The 24,707-nt window shown below is 35.0% G+C and overlaps 2 protein-coding genes across 2 annotated transcripts; one reads left to right on the top strand and one right to left on the bottom strand.

The window, feature by feature from the left end:
• The first annotated feature begins 625 nt into the window (after nt 1–625).
• LOC111398734 (protein FATTY ACID EXPORT 3, chloroplastic) lies at nt 626–4,647 on the top strand. Its single transcript, XM_023025800.1, has 7 exons — nt 626–1,014; nt 1,769–2,159; nt 2,282–2,449; nt 3,456–3,502; nt 3,629–3,666; nt 4,121–4,227; nt 4,328–4,647. The coding sequence occupies exons 1-6, from the start codon at nt 754–756 to the stop codon at nt 4,212–4,214; spliced, it is 999 nt and encodes a 332-aa protein (XP_022881568.1). The 5' UTR covers nt 626–753; the 3' UTR covers nt 4,215–4,227; nt 4,328–4,647.
• Nucleotides 4,648–4,905: 258 nt separating this feature from the next.
• Nucleotides 4,906–11,324, bottom strand: LOC111398726 (vacuolar-sorting receptor 1-like). The gene is made up of 12 exons (XM_023025789.1): nt 10,579–11,324; nt 9,323–10,015; nt 7,607–7,695; nt 7,446–7,515; nt 7,274–7,357; nt 6,982–7,058; nt 6,822–6,903; nt 6,415–6,497; nt 6,212–6,278; nt 5,911–6,039; nt 5,411–5,517; nt 4,906–5,273 (listed from the first exon to the last, which is right to left on the bottom strand). The coding sequence occupies exons 1-12, from the start codon at nt 10,877–10,879 to the stop codon at nt 5,175–5,177; spliced, it is 1,881 nt and encodes a 626-aa protein (XP_022881557.1). The 5' UTR covers nt 10,880–11,324; the 3' UTR covers nt 4,906–5,174.
• Between the last annotated feature and the right edge of the window lie 13,383 nt (nt 11,325–24,707).

Genomic DNA, 24,707 nt, shown 5'->3' with positions numbered 1-24,707 from the left:
AAAAAAAAAAAAAAAAAAGGGGGGGGCTGGGCCGACTGTTTCCATCCGGCCCCGACAACTGGGCCGGCTGGAAACATTTGGCCCAGCTTTTTTCGTCCGTTTCATCTGAAATTTACGCTCTAATTTTTTATTTTTTCCCTTTTTCAACGAAATAATATTTAAATATTTATTTTACAAACACCTATAAATTTTTCCTGTAAAATATATGCATACAGAGATGAATTTCTTTTGTTGTTTTTGCTATAAAAAAATTATAAATCTGTGTTTAAATACTGTAAAATTCATCTGCCTTTCTCTAAATAATTATTTACAGATTCAAACAGTAAACTTAACTAAAACAAAATTCAAAATACGTATTTACACTTACCAATTTCCAGTGCCGACTGTGAGTATTGTTTCTTTCTTGAACCTTTGATAATTTTGGGAGATTTCAATATTTTAGCAGATGGAAGGAAAAAATTCTTTTTTACTGTATTGAAGAAACTGATAAACCAAAACTGATTTTGAAATTTACGTATGGAAGTAACAGAATTTATTTAAACTATTAAGGGTATTATTGTCTTTTAAACAATTGATATACTTTTGTAATTATTAAACATGAATAAGGGTACACACACCCTAATAAATCTCTACAATGAGCATAAGAATAGACTCAATTACAATTCAAAACCCAGGCTACTGTATTTCTCCATCAGCTACTTCCTTGCTTCAATCCCATCCCTCTATACACACACACCCTAATAAATCTCTACAATGAGCATAAGAATAGACTCAATTACAATTCAAAACCCTAGCCTGAAGAGAGCTTATTCTCCTTCTACAATGGCGCTCTGTTTTTCTCCGCACTCGTCACTAGGGTTTGAAGCTCTGCACAGACCGGACAATTACTATAAAATGTCAATTGTAGCCCGGTTCGTTCAGCCCAGAGGCCTTGGCCTTAACCTGATTCCATTACGTGGGCGGAATTTTCGGGAACGTTCAGTTTTGTCGTTCGCGGCTTCACAAGAGGAATCGGTGAGCTTACTTTGATCCTTATTTTCTTGCAGTGTTTCGGTGTTCATGTGTGTTGGGATTAGCTTTCTGGGGTTTGAGAAAGATTGTAAGGTCTGCAAGAGTTTATTGGATTTTGGTTTTTTGATATTTTAATTTTAAGCTGTATGATTAGACTTGTTATTTGGTAAACTAATGATATGAATCATATATATATTTGTTTTGTGTTCTATTAATTTCTTTTTGAGAGGGGTTTTCGGCTATAGAAACTTCTCTGCAAGCTTTTAATAATTATGTCAACTGTTTGGACAAATTTGATTGTAAAATAGGCTGCTGCGTCAATTCTTCTGAGATTAATTGTGACTACAATACTCAGCTGTCTTAGCTTTGAGATGTCATTTGAACAATAACAGCCACTACGAGAGTTATTTCCACTTGGGAAGGGCAATGTTTTGTTAATGCTGAGTGTTTTCCTTATGTCGTGGAAGCGTGGCTTTTTAAAATTGGAATGACACCAAGAGCATATTTTGCTAAGCTTATAAGCTTAACCAAACATGGTATAAGCTCCATTTCAATTTGTAATTTTTGGGTTACCAGGATGAAGGGTTGTTTGTGAAATAATAAGCTCATGTAAAGTTTACAAGCATGCAATATATTTGTGATTTTCAGTGATTGTTTTTGTTACTTTTCTTGGCTTGCCTTTCTTTATGTTGGTTTTCCTGGAAATTCTTTCATTTTGAACTTGTAAGTCCTGATTTTGTGGTGATCTATTTTTCAGAAGCCATCAGGTATTGAAATAGAGAAGGAGGAGGATCTTAAATCTGGAGCGGAAGAATCAGAAGAAGCATGGAAACAAACATTAGATTCTTTTAAAGAACAAGCCTTAAAGATGCAGAGTATATCGAAGGAAGCGTACGACGTGTATTCTGAAAAGGCTATAGTCATTTTAAAAGAAACTTCAGAAAAATCAAAAATTCTAGCAGATAAAGCAAGAGATGAGCTGAGCAAAATTGCAAAAGAAATTGCTGAAGAGAGTAAAACATATTTAGCCACAGCTGCAGAGAATTCCCCTGAACAAGTGAAGGATATTGTTGAAACGTTTGCCTACCCTGCGGATGAGCTCAATGATGTCTCTAAAGTACGGGACTTTTATGTTGGAATACCTTATGGTATGTATACAAGTTCAAAAGATATAAGTGCATAATATGCTTGTATATGTACCTTATGTTGAACTTTAGACGAGATGAGGAAGAACCAGAAGTGATCTCATCCCATCTCTCATGCTTTCCAGGTGCTCTTCTTTGTGCTGGTGGCTTTCTATCCTTCATGCTAACTGGAAGCGTTTCTGCAATCAGATTTGGTATTATACTTGGTGGTACTCTTTTAGCCATCAGTATATCAAGTTTAAGATCATGGAATAAAGGAGAGTTGTTGCCTTTAGCCTTGAAAGGACAGACAGGTGTCTATTTTACTGGATTCTTGAAACTAATACCATGTTCTCTATACAACTATCTAGTATTGGTGACATAGATTAATAAGCATTCTCTAGTTTAATAACAAAATACGTAACACGCTGTATTTAAAGACTTGTGAATCTTCCACATGACACTTTGAGATACTCGGATGAAAATGATTGAATTTTGAGTTGATAAAATGTGTTGATAGAAGCATGCATAATAGGTCTTGATAGAAGCATGTTAAAAAAAGAAGATGAACAAAGAGATGTTGCCAAATTTCACAAATGTGATTGTAATCGGTGTGTCTATCACAACAAGAAGAAGCTAAGTCTTGTAACTTGTTCCTAGTAAACTAACTGGTCTGTTACATGAGTCCTTTTTATCAATCCATTAATACAAAGGTTCAAAGGCCTCACTGAATCAGTTCTTTTGCAATGAACTTATGCATTGTTTATTCTGATAATAGCTCTCTCATGTACCACGGTCTTCTTCTCTCTCATCAACACATTCAACTGGAATTACATTGATCTTATAAATGAGAATTTTAGGTCTACGTGTATTTCAATTAACTAAGATGTCTTTCCCTTCACTTATCCTCTATTGGAATCGCCACCACTTGTTGGCACCCAATTTTATTTATTATCTTATGCATTTTTATTTAGTTATAATCCATCTTCATAAATTCTTCTTTATCAACCTAACGTTTAGTGCTTTACTATATAGACTACAATTCGTCTAATGGGGATTGTACAACTTTTCTTTTAACTTAACATTAACATGTAGTTATTTATTTGTTAGAATCATTATAACACTTGTCTATACATTTTTATTTTAGCTTCATTTTATTCTTACCATGACTAAAACTAAAAGTCATTCCATTCATTCTGTGGTGCTTCTATGCTATAGAAAACCAGTTAATTCATGACTAGATTTGGTTTACTTATAGTCTCTACATTGGGACATAACTGTGATATTGCATAATTAATGTATTTTCTGTTATTTCTGCAGCAATTGCTACCATATTGTTTCTTAGGAATTTGCGCATATGGTCCATGGTAACATCATTTTTCCCCTGGCAATTTTGAATATGTTATTGTCTCTTTTCATTCCTGATCAATAAAGCTTGAGAACACATTCTTCTTTTTCTGCCTTAACATTTTCTATTTTCCATTTCTTTGCAGCGACCATTTGTTGCGAATTTTGTTACAACTATCATAAGGTCTGAATGTCTCTGAAATCTTACTGTTGGAAAAACAATTTTTCTTTTCAGCATTCTGTTTGTCTAATTTATTTTACTGATAATTTGTTAATTACTATCACTAGTGGAAGTTTGTAATCAAAGATAGAAATAGGAGAAATATAATATAGTAAAAGCTGCATGGTGAGCTAATTGAGATTTTACCAAAATAGTGTTTTACATTTTTGATATACGTTCATATTAACATAGTAAGAGTGATGTAATTACTAATCATAGAAAGAAGATAATGTGATATGTAGACCTAAGTTAAATAAAATCAAGAGTACATAAAATGACAAATTTAACATAATAGAATATACTTTTTGTAATGTTTTTCTTCTAAATTTTAGTGTACAAGGCCTCTTTTCTGACCTGCTCTCAAAAGAAGCATATATTGGCTTTATCTGGTTTCTCACTGTTCGCTTGCAATGTGCAGTGGCGCAGTGGCAGCGTTCTTTGTGTATAGGATCGTCAGAGATGGTGGAGACACAAAGGGAGGATCCAGTTTGGAAGCCAGCCCAGAAAATTAATCCTTGTGTAAAGGTGTGTACAGATTTTTTACATAGCACATTTTGCACAATATCTATATTAAGCATAAGGAATTATCATGATTTTAGATTTTAAAACTACCTTTCTTTATCAGGGTCTCCTGTCTTTCCCTGGTGTGCTTGAGGTGAAGGGTCGGTCAGTTTGTACTATGCAGTGGATTTGTCAAGAGTTGACACTATAAATAGCCCAGAATTGCGGAATATGTTAGAAGTAGATTTGTAAAGTGACTTGTTTCAACATGAAGTTCGAGCGTATTATTTAGAAGGGCATAGAATGTGAGGAAATAAATTTGGATAACATATTGTGAATCTTTGTACTAAGAATCAATTGTTTGCTTTGCTTATCCCTCATTGAAGGTCATCTGTGTTTTATGTATCGACTATACAGTCTATACTACTGTTTTTCAGTTTGTCATTTGGTTGCCTCTGTTAATCTACTCTGAATCCTTTCCACCACCTTCAGATCCATTGTTCTTTACAATAGTACAAACACAGAACAGCAGTTGCACATCTGATGTTTGTAGAAACTCGAAAGGGCCAGACAGTGCAGTGGTTATGGGTCTTAGTCGGGTCATGCTCGCTCGATAAATTTTTAGCAATGGTTATTGTGTCATCATCCATTTAGTTATAACAAAAGAAATGTATGCGTGCTATCATCCATTTAGTTATAACAAAAGAAATGTATGCGTGCTTTATAAAATTGCCAGCATAGAACAAACATGGCCTTTTACATGCACCATCCAAGGAAAATTCCCAAACAATTGGGAGTTTATTAAAAGCATCCACAATTTACATAAAATATGAACAAGATCAAAAGATTACGGCGTGAAATATGAGTGAGCCATGAAGATGCAGGAAGCAGCATCAGGGCAATAAAACATTACACGACCGTATAGCTACTGGTGGCGTGGAGTACATTCTTAACAGGTGATCGTCCCAATCTCAGACATTCCCATGTAGATTGTGATTAGGTACCTCTCCTTGATTATCCAAGGGCATGTACTGTGCCATTATGGCCCGAATCTCAGAGTCCATGTAGTGCTGCATATGAATCAATGGCATCAGAATAACATAACTAAGTAAATTACATAACTGGAACATGATAAAAACCTGTGTTCAAAAAAAATAAATAAATAAATAAAATGTACAGCAGTGCAGGTATATCAACTGACACGTACCCGGATCCTGTATTTGTACAGAGCATATCCCCCAACTCCAGCGACAGAAAAACCAAGAATGATCACCCACAAAAAGCCCCAGCTAAATTCTGTATTAACAGCTTTACCTGTATGTCCAGTTTAAAATGAAAAATTACGGGTAAGAAAAACTGATAACTATAAATCTGAGTAGCGTTGAAAATCAATAGCTCAAAAAAGATCAAACTTGTCAAAAGGACATCAAAAATCAAGAGGTGCACAGGTTACATTCAGATTTGAATTCTTTTAATGCAAGTCATAAGAAGAGAATATCCCATTTGACCCTGCAGTGGAAGCTGATCTTCAAATGTCAACCATAATCGAGTGGAAACTCAGAAATGAACACTAATTTCACGTTTTACTAGAATTTAGACAAGTTTGAGGAGGTCTTCTTTTCAACTAGACTTCTCGGATAACTGAGTTTTCTGAAGCAAGCACGTATATTATATGCTGCATATTAACTAAAATATTTTTACACTCACTTATACATGTGTCGTGTTCGTGCATGTATAATAAGTTTCGATTGCAACGGCATTCATAGCTTCCCCAAGTATTCTTGCATTTGCACTCTGGACATCGGCAGGCCAGCTTTTCCTTGCACTCATCAATATCTAAAAGCCATCAAATTTGAAGAACAAAAGTCAATATAGCAGGAACTAGCAGAAGCTAGCGACATTAGTCTCCATCACAAAAAAAAAAAAAAAAAAAAATCTCAAAATTGATGAGAAGCAATGCTAGTATTAGATATATTCACATCAATAGAAAATCCAGAAAATGTTAAACCTTCACAACTATTAACTCCATCGCCCCTGAATCCCGGTGGGCATTTGCAACCTTTTGTACGGTCATCCTGGAGAATATAGATCAAACTGACTATATTTATATCAACAGCCAAAATCATTTCTCACGTGACAAAACGAAAAGGGAAAAAGGAACTTTGACGAGGAGGAAAAAGCAAGAGAAGGAAACAGAAGTCAGAAACTCACAATGCATGCAGAATACGTCCTTCCACCCTTGGTTCCCTTCCAACAGCCTCCATTACTTATTTCACATTTTAATACTCCAGAAGCTGTCATACCAGAAAAAAAATGTCCTGAATGATTAAAAAAAGCATGCAGGTCTTTGTAATCCCCTCCTTCCCTTAGGCCTGGGGTAACACTTTATGTTGATTATAGAGTTTCAAGGAATGAACTCAAGATGAATGACCACAGAAACTCAATTCACTCGAGCAAGTTCGTTGGGCGCAGAGAAGAATAATTACATAAAGTGAAGAAAATAACTTTTACGAGTTTTTGTTCTATTAAAATGAAATTAACTATTACATAAAGCTACAATGCCTGAAGAATTAAGATGTTAAGGGAATTATTTCAGGCATGGTAGCTGCAATAATTACCTTCACAATGAGTATAACCATCACCAACAAATTTAACTCCGCTCAGAATAGGGCACTCACACACTCTCCCTCGGAAAGTGTCCTGTAAGACAGTTTTTGTGCACATCAGAAGAGTATCAGCAGCCAAAAGATTAAAGCAGAGTTCAAAAGATTAGAGTACCCTGCATGCAGTAATGTTAGCAGCCTTGTCCTGCCAGCATCCACCATTGTTTACCAAACACTCATTTGTTTCTATGTCTGAAGATACATAAAAACAAATTGGGGAATTCAGACTGTATCTACTGTGCAAATATGACGCAAGATTGTGTTGCAGAGTGCTTATTTTGAAATAGGTCTTTCAAATCACATTCAGTAAGATATTCAAGATATTCCTTCTTTCAATTTTTGTTTAGCAGCGCAGACACATAATAATAGAGAACTGTAACATTAGAAGATAGAGATGGAGAGTGAACCTTCGGTCAAACAAATGGAAGGCTCAGTAGACTCCTCAAAACCTGAACATATGGCCTTAAGAACTGCTCCTTTGTCCAGCTTGCCTGAAAATTAGGATCGTTTATATTAATTATTTCTCAATGAAATGCGATCCAGGAAGGTGCTGGCTATTTAGCTTCTGAAAGTTTGTACCTCTGTATTGTCGATTATTTATAACCAGAGTTGGCAATATGGTCACATCTCCGCGGGAGCCCTTACCTATCTGATATTACCATCATAAGTTATCAACTCTTAGAGCAACAGTTACCAAATTGCTGTAATAAAAGTAATAAAGGCCTTTGAGTTTGTAAAACCTGAGCATCTTGTTCGGCTTTCAGAATTGGGTTGTCTGCATCTGCCTTTGTATCTCCTACGCATTTATCTATCCGCTGAATATCAATTCCTGAAAAGAATCATTAGTCAATAAGTAGAACAATGAGAGAGTATTTATTTGTGACACAGTGAATAGCAGGTGAAGAAAATAAAAGCTCTCGATGGAAAACAAGCTATCAACTCTTCCAACATTCAAATTATAAGCAATAAGGAGGGAGAGATTATGTTGGAGAACTATATTAGCCTTCATCTCCAAAAAAAATTTTGTTCATTGAGCTTCAAGTCATAGATGGCATGCATCACAAGCGACCTGACTCAATTAAACCTCAAGACGCAGTAGGGTACTAATTTGACAATGAACAAGCAATGGAACAAGAAAGAAAGGAGGTACAAGAAGAGAAGAAGAATTGAGGTCAATGAGAAATAATTTTATACAGATAATCAAGGGTGACTTACAATAATTAAGCCCTCTATTTATAGGGCAACTAATTACAATAAAAAAGAAGTACCACTAATCTAGAATTTTATCAAACTATTAAATTTAATTTAATCTAATCTAAACATCCATAATTGAAATTAAACTCTATTTTAAATTCCTATCTTAACTATATCTCTATCTCCATCACCTTATCCCCCCCACTTCCTACGGGTCGGGTAGACGGACCTTCTCCAACACCACTATGCCAAGAGTCATCTCCAAAGTGAAACCATAAACTTTCAGATCGTTTTTGTTGCACCCACTGATTTTAGGCTGACTTCTGCGCCTACTAATTGATACAATACTACGTTACTTTCCTAACCAGCGCATCTAGTGGTCTTCATTGAATATTATCAAACCATCTCAATAGGCTCTCCCATGATATATACTAAATAGGCTCGAACTTAACCAATTCAAAAATATTATTTCTTATTCTGATGATCTTATTTTCTTAGAAATCTATTTCAAGTTCTTCTCTCAACTGCCCTTGGTTTACGTACATGTCTTAATTTCTAAACATTAAACATCACTGGAGTTGTAACAAGTCTATAGATTTATCCTTCTAATATTATATGTATTGTTCAAGTAACATCATCTAATCCTCTCTCATTGCCTCTTCTTCCAAGTAATTTGAGCCTATATATTGAAAATGTTCACATTGTAGATTTCATGACCTATTTTTGCTACAGTAGACATTGACTAGAACAACACCCTAAGTATGAGTCTTGCTCTAACCCAATGTGAATCCTTTTGTATGAATACATTCTCTCTACAAATCTATTCGACACCGATTTAGATCATTGATGACTAACACAGGTTGAAGTCATTGATGCTTCACAAAAAAGAATTTTATCAAATGTTAATAAAATGCACAAATGGAAGTCCAAGTCAAGATATTACGTCAAGGAACTACTAACACTGATGTCAAGGTAATCATTCATGAAGTATGACAAGAAGCTTTTGCAACAACAAACGAACAGAATTTGCATTTATATGTAATAGATCCTAATAGAAAGTAAGATTGCAAACATACTGATAAGATGTAAAAGAAATCACAAAAATGCTTCACAAAGAAACTGTATATATTCTAATGGGACATCAACTGAAAAACATATCACGATAATAAAAGCTGATGTATTGTTACTCATGCATGAGCTTAACATATGGTATGGATCCAAAACACTACTCAATAAACACAGGCAGAAAAAAATTAATCTACCTAGGGACTGCATTACTTGATCTGCACACTCTTTAGTGTACTTCTTCTCTTTCATTGGACAGCGAATTGAAAAATCTGTAACATAGTCCCACCACAACCATGGCTTTCCACTTTCTTTTGCTACCTTAAAGAAGCAAGCTTGGCGTAGATTTTGCACTACAACGTCCTTCCCGTCATATCCCCTACTGAAATCCTGTTCAGGATCCGGTGCACAATACCTCCCATGGTTGATGCACTGTGACATGCACTGTTTGCTCAAAATAAAAGACTCAGGACAGTACCAAGTTATATAACGTGGAGTGAACTGAGTGTAGCCTTTCTGCTCAAGTATTTGGGCAGCTCCTTTGAAATTTTTTACAAACTCTATCTGGCTTTCACACTTGGGACCACACTCATCATTACTATTTGTCCAGAACTCATACTCGACCCGTTCATCCGGATGTGGAAGTGCCTCCCTCCAATCAAGATTTATGTTTACCATATTTCCTTTCGATAATTCTTTCTTGATTTTATCCCCAAGATCCTCGTTGATGAGTGCTGATGGGATACTTATGTTTTGCAGATAATCTGCCCGAGCATCCTCTTCTTCTGGGGTATCCATGGTAATCAGAGGCTCAACCCTATCATCCGCAACGAGAATAGCTGCCGCTCCAGCATTCTGCGCATTCCATGCCTTCAACGTGAAATAGCAATCTGCCAGATATAGAGGTACGTTCAGATACTTTGATTTCACAAATACGTAAATGCTTACTGTATGCGTTCGTGTAGTTTTTGAAGATAATTAAAGGAGTATCAAGTATCTGAACTGCTTGTCTGCACTTTAACATAAGCTAATGCAAACATTTCTTGAGGGATGCAAGATGAAAACAAAATGAGTGTCTGAAGTAATTAAGAAAATAAAGCTAAAAAGGAACGGGGGATTATGAACTCCAAATTTCTCTCTACAATAGAGATAGATGCTCAATTCAAACCTTATTTTTCGTCGTTTGGGAATTCCATATTAAATCTAACTAGGCGTTTCACCAAGTTAACAGGAAGTATAATTAACATTAAACAGTAATCACTCGCAAGTAATTTATACATTACATCAACAAAAACAAGGATCATCCTTTTCTTTAAAGGCAAGCATAAAGTTAAACTAGTGATCCCAACAGACAAAATCACACAATGACCTTCCTCTTGATACAAATTTAACACTTCAGGAAAGAAGCATATAACTTTCCAAAAAATGGGACAGAGAAATTAAGAAACTTTACCCCCTCTGTCAGTAAGAAGAAAGACAGGCATGCCCCCAGGCTTAGTCTTGAAGGAGATATCAAGATCTTTAAAACTCTTGCATGCCTTTTGATTGGCTGCTGGGTAGACCACAGTACCTACCATAGTCCCTCCATACTGAGGCACCCCAAAGTTTCCAATTGCACACTCATAAACATCTTTGAGCGAGTCCGGTGACGTCACCTTCAAGCTGTTCTTCTCCACAACAAATCTCCCCAAACAAGACCCAGATAGAAGAAACCAAACACATACCAAAAATCCAATATGTTCATTCATTTTCATTGAATAATTGCCAGTCCCAGATCAGATATTCAAATTCAAATCCTTCTTCCCAAAACCCACTCGTCAATACACAAAATTCCACCAAAGTTATACGAGAATAAAATATTTTCGTCTGATTGATGTCTAATGATGACCCAGTTGATAAACCCAACAAGATCACTTTTATTGATACTACAGTCTACTTATTGAGCTGAATTCACAATAAAACCATAAGTCGAAGAAAATTGGACAAAAAAAGGGCTGAGTGTTTGTGTAGTAATTTGTAACACGTGTTAAATGAGACTCTAAACCGACAGTCGATCAAGTCCTAATCAGCAAAGAGGACCATTTCTTTTCATCATAAGTACTTGTAAAACATGATCTTGAATTAGCGGTGAACGGGAGAAGCAAGGAATTTAAGATTTTAGTTCATGAGCCAGGACCTACAGGTGTAATAGAAACCTGAAATGGTGTACTGAATTTGTGCTCAATATAACCGGGGATATTGCATGTTTGGCTTTGCTCAAAAGTAGCTCTTTACATAAAAGTAGCTTGTGTGTATTTTAATCAAAACTAAAAATGAGAAGTATAAAGTTAATATATGTTTTGTACCATATTTGTACAAATAATTTTTACAGGAGTTTTTACAGATGTGCGGATGGCAACTTAACTATGTTTTTTGTCTAACATCCAATTAAATCTTGACAGTTGGCAATAGATTAAAAAAATTGTCAATTGACCCGTGTAACGGGATTGTAAATAGAAACTTGATATCTTCAGAAATATCAAATTTATCATACAAGGTAAGAGGGATAAGGGAAGATGTTGATGACATTCAAAGTTCTGAATCTTTAGTGCAATTCATATATTCGAAAGAAAATTAGAATTGAATTATGCATATTATCCACATGACCACGAGATAAATATGAGAGCGCGACTTTATTTGTTAACAATTTGTACGGACTTGGAAAGACAAATTGAGGTGCATCAACTATTATCTTTCCCGATTGGAAAAAAAAATGAAATTTGTAAATTGCTCAAAATAGAATATATGGTCAACGACAAAAAATAATGAAGATTAGAGTGCAAATTTTTAAATTTGATTCACTTAAACCACAATTAATCATGTAATGGTGGCTCTCACATATATATAAGGTGCAATTTAGGTTCTTCATAGAAAGGCCGACGGAATTGAATTAAACAGGTGCCACATCTGATTGCAAAAGGCTCGTTGAACAAGTTATCTTTTAAATAAAAGAGTAAATCGATAACATGCTTTATTCAATCCAATGCGTTGAAATATCTTACTTCGACCTGGTTTCAAATGAGAAAAGGTACTCACAGAGAACTAAATTAAGAGGAGGAAAATATTATATATACACCTCATAGTGTACACAATAGATTACACCCCCCCTTAAGCCCTCAGGGCACATCTCCAAGTGATAAAAGGGGAGGGTGGAGAAATCCAGCTTTACTTGAGGCTGTCGCGTCAAGGGTTCGAATCCTGAAATATGAATTTGGCTTTTGGGTAAGTGCAAGTGTACAAGCAGCCTTCCACCCTATACCCTTGGAAGCATAACCTGCGATTTATCTCCCTCACGATGCTCCAGGGCAGGGGCGGTGGGGGATCCTTAAAGTTGGGGTTTAACCTTTAGATTACACCCCCCTTAAATGAAGGGGGCCCACAAATATCTTACAGTATGTGGATTCCTCTCCATGTGAGAAGGGTGTACTATTAAAGGTTGAACCCCAACCTTAAGGGTCCCCCACCACCCCTACCTTGGAGTATCGTGAGGGAGGTAAATCACAGGTTATGCCTCCAAGGGTACAGAGCGGAAGGCTGCTGTACACTTGCACTTACCCAAGAGCCAAATCCATATTTCAGGATTCGAACCCTTGACGCGGCAGTCTCAAGCAAAGCTGGATTTCTCCACCCTCCTCTTTTACCATTTGGAGATGTGCCCTGGGGGTGAGAAGGGTATACTATTGTGTATACATAGCATTGTCCGAAAGGGAATTGTGGTCTTTTACACAAAGAGAAATGATATTTGTACACTTCTGATGTACATCATGCTTGACACCCTTTTTGTGTTTAAAAAAATTGTTAAAAGGAAACTAATTTTTTTAAGGCCTCATTTGATTCTTATTTTTATCAAAATGTATTTTTATCTCTTCTTTTTTAACTACATATTCTTTATTAAAATAATATTATACGTAAAACAAAAAAATTTCTTTATTTTTCACCACACATTTTTCATCAATCTACTATTCTAAAATTTATTTTTCCAATAAAATGGATGTCAAACACCCTCTAATTGTCAAATGACAATTAACCATATTTACTATGTGACAAACTGCCAAACTTAGTGTACACTTAAGTCACCAAGCATGACTCTTACACAGATTATTCACAATGGTACAATTATGAGAATTAAATTTTAACGAAAAACCTGTTCTCACATGTGGCAATTCTTCCTAAAGTTTGTTCTAATTTATGCAATATTGAGCCTCCGTATGTCTCCCTTTAAAACATTATATTTAATTTTCATACTGATTTTCAATTACATCTATACAATAAAATATATATATATATATATATATATATTTTTTTTTTTTAACTACTCATTCTCCTAAAAATTATTATTTAAAAAATCATTTTTTTCCCTCAACAATGATCACCAAACCGGGGCTGAGGTTGGGAATGCTATGGAAAAAAGGTCAACTACAAAAGTACTATAATGATTAAAGTAAAGGTTGAGGACAATAAATACACTCCAGCCCTAAAATTTATTAGAAAAATTTAATGGATATTATTTTTCTATGTAGATTTTTTACCAGTGATCGAGGGGTGCGTGCATCTCGTGTTTAGGCTATAAATCAAAGGTCTGCATCAGATGCGTAATGAAGATAATAATCTAATTTATATTTTGTTGAATGGGTAATTATCACGAAAGGGCTTTACCTTTTGCTATTATTGTGAAAATCGTCGTTACCTTTCATTTTTTGACATTTTCACATTTAATTGCGCAAAAACATCATTCTTTTAACATTTTTGTTAAATGGACATTTAGTCTTTTTTATTCTTTTCAAAATGAAGGCATATCATTGTCCTAAAACATATTCTTCCCTTCTTCTTCTCCAACAAGGTCAGACTTGAGGAGAGCCCAAGAGGCCTCCGCCTCGGGCCTAACATTTTGTGGAGCCCAAAATTCCCTTTTTCCTTTTAAAAAAAAAAAATTGTTGTACTGTATTGGGTGATTGATATGGATTTTCCCGAAGCATCCTATATTTTTTGGCATGTGTTTTATTTGAATCGTAGTGGCCTAAGGGTTGAGATATACATTGGATTGAGAATTGAGATTAAACAATTTTGTTCCAACTAGTTTTACTTATTTAGAAAATTATCACCTCTATCCTCTGTTTTGTTTGTGGAGAAGAAGAAAAGGCTGAAAAGCATTAAGCTCTAAGTTTTGGTATTGAATTAAATAGATTTAGGCATTTAGCTTTGTGTTGGAATTACATTAATATCATTTTGATTCCTAGATGTTTTTTCATGTATTGAACCAGGCAGTGGGCAGCAAATGAGGCTTTATGTGAAATTTGAATTGCATAAAGTTTAGACATTGAGGGAATTAGATCCTGGAGCTTGGGTGCTATTTCTGTGATTACTAAGAGAGTTGGGAACTGAAGGTCCAACACCTGAAAAAAAACATCACTGGAGTCATGTGGTTAGAAGTAGTTATACGAAGAATATAAGTTAGAGATGTGCTCTATGTAGAGATACAGACACTTTACAAACCACACACAGGCACTATTTTATTCCACATGGGACCCACTCCCATGTGAGACTTCTGTAAGGTTTCTGTCAAAATTTTTTTGTACAACTAAAATTATTGTATAAGTTAGAGAGGTGCTCTTTACAAATCACACAGCTCATTTTTGGGCACTATTTTTGGAGTTGATGATTAATTTATATAATAATATTCTCATGAGTGACCAAGACAATTTTGCTTGCTAATCCAGTAATGTATCCTAGTTTGGAAGATTGTTTAGAACATTTTCGTATTATTATTTGATTGTAATATAAATATTTTGAATATTTCATTTTTATTCGTTACTTTGTTGTTGATTCTAAGTTAACAAATTTAGTTCTTTAGAACTCTTATAAATGATAAAAATGAATTGCTTGCTATGACTTAAGAACCTAAATTTTGAAATTTGCCTTAAGCCCTATGAAACTCAGGTCCGACCCTGTTCTCCTATTTTCCCCTCTCCCATCATCTTCTTCCTCAAACATTCCCCTCCCCCTCATTTTTTTCCTTCGAGCTTGCACAATATTATTCTGACCACTTTCGAGAAATTGAACAGTGGCACCTTTTTCAAAATTGAAGGAAACTAATTCAACCAACTAAAATGGACGAGTAATGTGTTAATTGGAATCGAGAAGCTTGCTTGTTAAATTTTTCAAGTTCATCTCTTAATCATCTTTCTAACAATCCCATCAAGAAATCATTTTTCAGCTTCAAAATCCAAAACCCAACTCATCATTGGAAAAAAAAATTGACAGAAGCAAAAGAAAAATACCAACTTAATTCTGGATCGATGGAGTGCAAGAAAATAGTGGGAGAGGATATGTATTGGGCAATGGGGTTCGATAGAGGCGAATCTAGGGTCGGAGGTCAGTTAAGGCGGACATTAATCGACAGTGACAATTGATCGTTGGCTAGACAATCAAAGACCATAATAACAAGATAGTTTACTAATATTTAATTTAATAACATATATGTAAATGCACTAAAGCTTAAAAATTCTATTTGTATGAAAATATAATTCAATATAATCCAAAATACTAAAAAACATACACGATGCAACCTTACTCTGTAATTATAAACTAAGACAAATAGATTTAACGGGGTCCCATATTTTAAAAACGTTGCAATATTGTCACGTTCTCAATTAAATTTTTTCACTTTTTCTAAATGGTTGAATTGAGCTCCAGATCTTCTCTATTAATTTTTTTTTTCACTTATCCTAATTTCCTAAACATAAATTCTCAAGGGAGCGGCTATTTACATCCACATAAGTTATATATTTATCCCTTTATATTCATCCCTATTAAAATTCTAAAATTTTAAAAAAATATTATTTTCATCCACATCACATTCCAATATTGTCCTTATTAAATTCATTCATCTAAACACTATAGATCCACATTAGCTTATATATCTATTCCATCATAATTTCTTTAATCGTTTTATATATCTATCCACACAATTTTTATATCTATGCACGAACACCATTTTTTATATATTTATCCTCTAATTTTATATATCTCGTACATGCATAAGAATCATTAATTTATTTACTTTAATCTTAAGAGAACAAAAAATCAGTATTAACATCAAATCAATTCACTTTTAAAAAATTTAATAAAAAATGTTTACCCCTACAAAAAACTTTTCATTTTTTGACTTCTCGTAAGGTTGGTGTGCTCACAATACTTATAAATCGTACCTAACAAACTCTGAAAATTTCTTCACTCGAATTTACATCCGTGAAATAACACCTTAATAAACTTTTCTCTTTTCGTGGATGCACAAATTCTCCTAATTTTTTTAAACATAAAACTAGAATTACTGATGGTAAATTTGACCATTGTTATTTCATTAAACCTCAAAACAAGTTTTTGTTTTTACAACCAAACCAATTCTTTAGTCAAAATTTAGTGGATGAATTTCTAAAGTCGTGCCTCTGATAAACTACATCCACGTTGTGGCTAAATTATTGAAATTTTAGCTTTAGAAATGATGAAGTTTTTCTCAAAGGAGATAGCATCGAGCAGAGAAATGTTATCTTGTTAATCGGAAGCAAAGCAAGGATGATGTGGATATTAGGATCTAGTAACATCAGCTAGCAGGAGACTCCACTTCGCAAAAATTGCACAGCATAAAAGAGGCCCATCAATCACTCATAAGCCCAAATAAAATGGCCTAAACTAAAAAAAATAACCCAGTTCGAATTCGTCTTCCCCAGCCTTTTTCTTCCACAATTCTTCGGCCTCTGCAACTACAAAACTGGTGTGGCTCGTAGCGCCCAACGGCTACTGAAGATTATGGCTGAGCCAGCACGCCCGATCGTGCCCCCATGCCGGGTGTTGGCTCTACCCCTGGGGCTAGAAGTTGGCCCAGATATCAATCTAAATGCTTTCTCGGTCACAAAAAGATTTCTGGGTACCCATTTTTCGCAATTTTGTGCCCCCAGTTGCTTCCCTATTACTATCTGCTTAACACTTTGACGTTGATTCTTGGCTTCTTGGAATAGTATAGCTAATAGTTCAAGATTTTGGTTGGTGTAAAAGGCCTGCATCTTGAGGACGAAGATGATGGGGAGGGGGGAAGATGGAGAAAAAGTCTCATTTAAAAAATAAATAAATAAATGACTGCATGGGCTTACTTAAGGGAAATGTTGGGTGGAAATTGATAAAAGGACGTTTTGCGTAATCAAATGTGTAATTAAAGATGAAAATACCAAAAAATAAAAGATTATGACGTTTTGCACGATTACAGTGAAAGATAAAAAAACATTATGTGCTAATTTCCTTTTATTGAATACATCAGGCATTCCATCTATAAGATTATTACATGTATAAATTCATCATATTACTTCAAAAAGTTGCCCCTAGAGTAACATTTGTAACAACATCAAATTAAGATGTGCTCCAAGTAAGTCGCATAATTTTTTGTCATTCCATTCAAATCATTACTAGAATTACTCAAAATATATACCTATCTTCTAACTCCAATCACGATGTGGAAAAAGAAGAAAAATAAAAATAAAAATCTCTTCGTTGCGAAGTACCAAATATTCTACAAATCTCTTAGTTTCTCTCCTATGAGAAATCAACTACAAGTCTTTGTTTCTAGTTCTGAATCCGAACTTTGCAATGGGTGTTCACATTTTTGTTTGTCCCTCCTTTTTCCCTAAAATAAGCAAAACAATTATCGTTATTCATTACATTGCTAAACATTTGAGAGTATAATACGAACAAAAAATGAAGGAAAAAAAATACTTGCGTTGGTTTGATCTTCATTTGTGTTACTCTCTCCTTTCCTTTCTCTTAGTGATCGAAGTGGAGATACCCCGAGTTAATTGTTCCAATGGTCACTGAACTTAAGTCCCTGTCTTTGATTAGTCATTAAAATTAAAATGTCGAGTTTTGACCACTGAAAACTTAGGTCCATATCTTCAATTGCTCATTGAAGTTTAAAATGTCAAGTTTTAGTCACTGAACTTGAAAAAATATTGTACATTATTCATTGAATTTTGAAAAATATTGTACATTACTCACTGTAAACTCGATATTTTTCAAAATTTAACAGTTATGCTGGTGAGTAACGTATGACATTTATAAAATTCAGTAGTCAAAACTCGACATTTTAAACTTTAATGAGCAATCTAAGACATGAACCTAAATTCAATAAACAATCAAAGACATTAATCTAAATTCAGTAACTAAAACTCGACATTTTAAACTTTAATAATCAATGAAAGACATGGACCAAAGTTCAATCACCATTGAAACATTTAACTCAGATAAGTTGATTCCTAATTTTTATCTCACATCATGAGCAAGAATGAAAAATAGAAAATATTCTAATTTTCATTTCTTCATTATTGTTTGTTACCTACTTTCTAAGAAGGATAGACACAAGGGCATTGCTTCTTTGGCTTGCTTACCTGACTCTTTAGGGATAAGACCCTACGACGACTCCCTTGAAATTGTAGAACCTTTGTCGTATAGCAGCAGCCTAAAATCGAAAGTTCACGCTCAACGTAAAGGAAAGCATTTCTAGATCGGAAAATAAAGAAATGGTTAATATATTTGTTAAGAAATATAGGATTATTTATTATTTATTAAGGGCATAATAGTCTTTTTAGTTTCCTTTGTTTAGCCTATATATATTCTCTTTGTATCATCTTTTAGCATTCAATTAATTAATGTAGTATCAATGAAACCCTAGCCTCAGCTTTTTTTTTTTTGGATTGTTTAACATGATATCAAAGCCAGATTTCATGGGACAAAACTTAATCTCAAACACAGCTTTCGCGGATCCAAATTATTTTTGGTATTTCTACAATCTGGTATTTCTGCAATCTGTTAAATCTGGTATTTCTACAATCTAGTATTTCTGCAATCTGTTAAATCTGGTATTTCTGCAATCTGTTATTTTTTTTTATTATGGCTACTGAAAGAGACGATTCCTTCAGTCTGTGAGTGTGAGGTTGGATGGAAAGAATTATTCGTATTGGAGTTACGTGATGAGAAATTTTCTTAAGGGTAAAAATATGTGGGGATTCATTAGTGGAACTTCTGTGAAACCTGAGAATACCAATGAGGGTTATGCTCCTTTGATAGATGTTTGGGAATCAAACAATTCAAAAATTATTATTTGGATTAACAACTCTGTGGAGCATTCCATAGGTAGAAAGTTAGCGAAGCATGAGACAGCAAAGGAGGTTTGGGATCATTTGCAAAGATTATTCACTCAGTCAAATTTTGCAAAGCAGTATCAATTGAAGAATGATATACGAGCTCTTCATCAGAATAATATGAGTATTCAGGAGTTTTATTCTGCTATAACAGATCTTTGGGATCAATTAGCCCTTACAGAATTGACAGAATTAAAGGCATGTGCTGCCTATATTACTCATAGAGAGCAGCAACGGTTGGTACAATTTTTAACGGCACTTTGCAATGATTTTGAAGGTTTCAGAGGTTCAATTTTGCATCGTTCTCTACTTCCTTCTGTTGACTCAGTTGTCAGCGAGTTATTGGCTGAAGAAATACGTCTTAAGTCTTATGCTGAAAATGGAATTCTTTCTGCTTCTAAACCTTTTGTATTAGCAGTGTCTTCTAAGCCATCCTCTAATAATCAAAATAAGCTTTACACAAGAGTTGTCTTTGACGAGTGCAGTTTCTGTAAGCATAAAGGTCATTGGAAGGCTCATTGTCCTAAATTGAGATAGTCGAATCAATTACAGCAGCAATCTCAAGCTTGGAAGCCTGGCAACCAATCATGATCTAATGCTCATAGACCACCACAATCTAATACTGCAGCAGTAGCTTCATTAGGTCCTTTCACTAATCCTAGTACTTTGGCTGAGCAATTTCAGAAGTTTCTCTCCTTACAACCTAAAGCTATGTCTGCTTCTTCCATAGGTCAGTTGCCTCATAGTTTTTCAGGTATGTCACATTCTGTATGGGTCTTGGATTCTGGTGCTTCACATCATATGTCTCCAGATTCTTCGTCTTTTGCTTCTGTGTCCCCTTCGTCCTCTATTGCCGCCATGACTGCTGATGGCACTCATATGCCATTAGCAGGTGTTGGTTCTGTTGTCACACCTCACTTGTCCCTCCCTAATGTTTATCATATTCCGAAACTCACATTAAATCTTGCTTCTGTTGGTCAGTTATGTGATTCTGGTAATTTAGTCACATTTTCCTCTTCTTCTTGTTATGTGCAGGATTTGCAGTCTCAGAAGCTGATTGGGACAGGCCGTAGGAAAGGTGGACTATATATTTTGGATGAGCTAAATGTGACAGTTGTTGCTGCCGCTACTAGTATTGATTTGTCTTCGTTTCGTTTGAGTCTTTCTTCTTCTAGTTTTTATTTATGGCATTCTCGTCTAGGTCATGTTTCGTCGTCTTGTTTGAGATTTTTAGCTTCTACAGGGGCTTTAGGAAATTTACACCCTTGTGATATTTCTGATTGTAGTGGATGCAAACTGGCAAAATTTTCTGCTTTACCTTTTAATCGAAGTATTTTTGTTTCTTCTTCTCCATTTGATTTGATTCACTCTGATATATGGGGGCCTTCTCCTGTTGCCACAAAAGGAGGGTCTCGATATTATGTTTCTTTTATTGATGATCACACTCGTTATTGTTGGGTTTATTTAATGAAATATCGTTCTGAATTTTTTGAGATATACTTAGCCTTTCGTGCACTTGTTAAAACTCAACATTCTGCTGTTATCAAATGTTTTAGGTGTGATTTGGGTGGGGAATACACTTCTAATAAATTTTATGAGCTACTTGCTTTAGATGGAACTATTCACCAAATTTCGTGTACAAATACTCCTGAGCAAAATGGTGTTGCTGAAAGAAAACATAGGCACATTATTGAAACTGTTCGTTCTCTCTTGTTGTCTGCATCTATCCCTAGTGTGTTTTGGGGTGAAGTTGTTCTTACTGCTGTAGGTTTGATTAATACAATTTCATCTTATCATATTTCAGGGTTTTCTCCTTTCGAAAAGTTGTATGGATATACCCCTGATTATTCGCTCTTTAGAGTTTTTGGTTGTACTTGTTTCGTTTTTCGTCCTCATGTAGAACACAACAAATTGTCATCTCGATATGCTATTTGTGTCTTTCTTGGTTATGGTGAAGGTAAAAAGGGGTATCGTTGTTTTGATCCAATAACTCAGAAACTTTATGTGTCTCGTCATGTTGTTTTTCTTGAGCATATACCTTTCTTTTCTATTCCATCCACTACTCATAGTCTGACTAGATCTGATCTTATTCGTATGGATCCTTTTTCTGACAATCCTGATAGTTTGTCTTCTCAGAAGCCTACTATTTCAAATGTCCATTCTCATGTTCCTACCCCATTGTCTTTACAACCAACTCGTACTAATCATTCCGCAGGTACTGACACTTTACTCTCCGGCACACCTGAAGCGTCCTCTTCTCCTACGGTCCCTCAAGCTCCGTCTGAGATTGTGGATCCATCTCTACGTCAATCCATACGCATTCGTAAGTCTACAAAGTTACCAGATTTTGCTTATTCTTGTTATTCTTCATCCTTTTCTACCCTTTTAGCTTCTATTCATTGTCTCTCTGAGCCCTCTTCCTATAAAGAGGCAATTCTTGATCCTCTTTGGCAGCAAGCTATGGATGAGGAATTTTCTGCTTTGCATAAGACTGGTACTTGGGATTTGGTTCCTTTACCTTCTGGTAAGAGTGTTGTTGGTTGTCGTTGGGTGTATAAGATTAAGACTAATCCTGATGGGTCAATTGAGCAATACAAAGTTAGATTGGTTGCAAAGGGATACTCTCAATAGTATGGTATGGATTATGATGAGACATTTGCTCCTATTGCAAAAATGACTACTATTCGTACTCTTATTGCAGTAGCTTCGGTTTGTCAGTGGCGTATCTTTCAACTTGATGTTAAAAATGCCTTCCTGAATGGAGATCTTCAAGAAGAGGTTTATATGGCACCCCCTCCTGGTGTTTCACATGATTCTGGGTATGTTTGCAAGTTCAAGAAAGCGTTGTACGGTCTCAAACAAGCACCACGTGCTTGGTTTGAGAAATTTTCTGATGTGATCTCTTCCCTTGGATTTGCTTCTAGTAGTCATGATTCTGCTCTTTTTGTTAAGAGCACTGATGCAGGTCATATCATTCTATCTTTATATGTTGATGACATGATTATTATTGGTGATGATATTGATGGTATTTCAGTTTTGAAGACAGAGTTAGCTAGACAGTTTGAAATGAAAGATTTGGGTTCTCTACGATATTTCTTGGGTATTGAGGTAGCTTTCTCGCCCAGAGGTTATCTTTTTTCTCAGTCGAAATATGTTGCAGATATTCTTGAGCGGGCAAGACTTACTGATAATAAGATTGTTGATACTCCAATTGAGGTTAACGTGAAGTATTCTTCTTCTGACGGTTTACCTTTGTCAAATCCTACTTTATACCGTACTATTGTTGGGAGCTTGGTATATTTCACTATTACTCGTCCAGATATTGCATATGTTGTTCATATTGTTAGTCAGTTTGTTGCTTCTCCCACTACAGTTCATTGGGCAGCTGTTCTTCGCATTTTGCGATATCTTCAGGGTACAGTCTTTCAGAGTCTGTTACTTTCCATCCATCTCCTCCTTGGAGCTGCGTGCATACTCTGATGCTGATCATGGCAGTGATCCCACAGATAGCAAGTCTGTTACTGGTTTCTGTATATTTTTTGGTGATTCTCTTATTTCTTGGAAAAGCAAGAAACAATCTATTGTTTCTCAATCTTCCACCGAAGTAGAATATCGTGCTATGGCATCTACTACTAAAGAGATTGTTTGGTTACGTTAGTTACTTGCAGATATGAGAGTTTTTCTTTCTCATCCCACTCCTATGTATTGCGACAACCAAAATTCTATTCAGATTGCTCACAATTCGATTTTTCATGAACGAACTAAGCACATTGAGATCGATTGTCAGCTTACTCGTCATCATCTCAAACATGACACAATTACTTTGCCCTTTGTTTCTTCTTCTTTGCAACTTGCAAATTTTTTTACCAAGTCGCATTCTATTTCTCGTTTTCGTTTTTTAGTTGGCAAACTCTCGATACTTGTAGCTACCGCATCTTGAGTTTGAGGGGAGATGTTAAGAAATATAGGATTATTTATTATTTATTAAGGGTAGAATAGTCATTTTTAGTTTCCTTGTTTAGCCTATATATATTCTCTTTGTATCATCTTTTAGCATTCAATTAATTAATGTAGTATCAATGAAACCATAGCCTCCTCCTTTTTCTTCTTTATTTTCTTTGGATTGTTTAACAATATTTAAGATAATTACGTATTTACAAAGCTAGCTCCATCGAAGAAACTTCCTCACATACTGGATAGGTGGACCAATACTTACTTTATCCTCTATAATACAGACATTACCAAAAGAATCAAATTAATATAATTTATCTTAAATTCATGGGTTTTCATTAAATTACAAAAATCTCGAGTTCTCTAAATTTCCCATATATAAAAAAAGAAAAAGTCAATAAACAAAAATCTTACCGTGCAAGATAATTTGATCTCATTTAATCGATATAATCTATCTTCAAGCTGCTTCTGCACTTCTCCTCTTTGTACAACCTTATTAATTTTCATGTCCAGTATCAAATCCCTTTCTCTTAGCATCTTCTCAGTCTTTTCCTTATCTAGTCTCAGTCTCTCGAGCTTTTCTTGTATGGCACTTAGCTCCTCTGCTAGCGAAGCATCAAACGATTCGACTAGAAAACACTCGGCCTTGATAGGGGTGGCACAGTTGGAAGGAGCAATATTCCCCTTGTTGGAGTTGTCATCCAGTGAGATTTTAATCTACTCCAGATCTTGCTTTGGCTTTGGCTTTTCACTGGGAGCGATTTAAGTGACCAGTGCATTCTTGGGTTGTAATGGTTTCCGGCCACTTTTTAGCAGTGGAACTGATTGTTGGCCGGAGAGTGGAGATTGAGCTGCTAAAATTTTTTATTTTGTTGTGGTTCAGTGGTGGGTCGTTGGGGAAGAAGAATAAGGCTCCATTTGATTGGATGAATCTTCCATGAAAAATGGAAAATGGAAAATTTTTCCACTTTCCAGCTTTTTAAGCCTCCATTTGGTACCCATTCTTTTAAAATATATTTTTCTCTCTCTTCTTTTTAACTACACATTTTTTATTAAAATAATATTACTCGTAAATTAAAATTTTTTCCTTAATTTTCAACCACACACTTTCCATCAAGTTACTATTCTAAAATACATTTTTACCCCCAAGTGTTTGATTGACAAAGGCAATTGGTTTTCTAGCTCCATCGTCACATGACCAAAATTTCCACCATTTTGAGGAATTGCAATTCTTATGGGTTAGATGGGAAAATGGTTTTCCAATTATTTTTTTTAATTTTTTTTGAGAATAGAAACAAATTCTATTTACAATTGTAACAAATTTTATCCCTTTAATTGACAATTTTCGTGTAAAACAAAATCAAACGAACACCAAAAATTCAAAATTTTAACATTTTCAGGTGAAAAA

This window comes from Olea europaea, chromosome 1 (assembly GCF_002742605.1).
Source record: "Olea europaea var. sylvestris chromosome 1, O_europaea_v1, whole genome shotgun sequence".
In the NCBI taxonomy this organism is placed as follows: Eukaryota; Viridiplantae; Streptophyta; class Magnoliopsida; order Lamiales; family Oleaceae; genus Olea; species Olea europaea.
Note: the sequence above shows the minus strand (reverse complement) of the source record. Positions and strands in the feature narration are given on the sequence as shown.

Bases quoted from the DNA above. Each gene is read 5' to 3' on its own strand.
- LOC111398726 (XM_023025789.1), bottom strand. From the start codon at position 10,879: ATGAAAATGAATGAACATATTGGATTTTTGGTATGTGTTTGGTTTCTT. The intron at 10,016-10,578 runs GTAAAGTTTCTT...TATATCTGGCAG, and splicing joins TCTTCTTACTGACAGAGGGG to ATTGCTATTTCACGTTGAAG. The intron at 6,904-6,981 runs GTACTCTAATCT...ACTGTCTTACAG, and splicing joins CTAACATTACTGCATGCAGG to GACACTTTCCGAGGGAGAGT.
- LOC111398734 (XM_023025800.1), top strand. From the start codon at position 754: ATGAGCATAAGAATAGACTCAATTACAATTCAAAACCCTAGCCTGAAG. The intron at 2,160-2,281 runs GTATGTATACAA...CATGCTTTCCAG, and splicing joins TTATGTTGGAATACCTTATG to GTGCTCTTCTTTGTGCTGGT. The intron at 3,503-3,628 runs GTAACATCATTT...ATTTCTTTGCAG, and splicing joins ATTTGCGCATATGGTCCATG to CGACCATTTGTTGCGAATTT.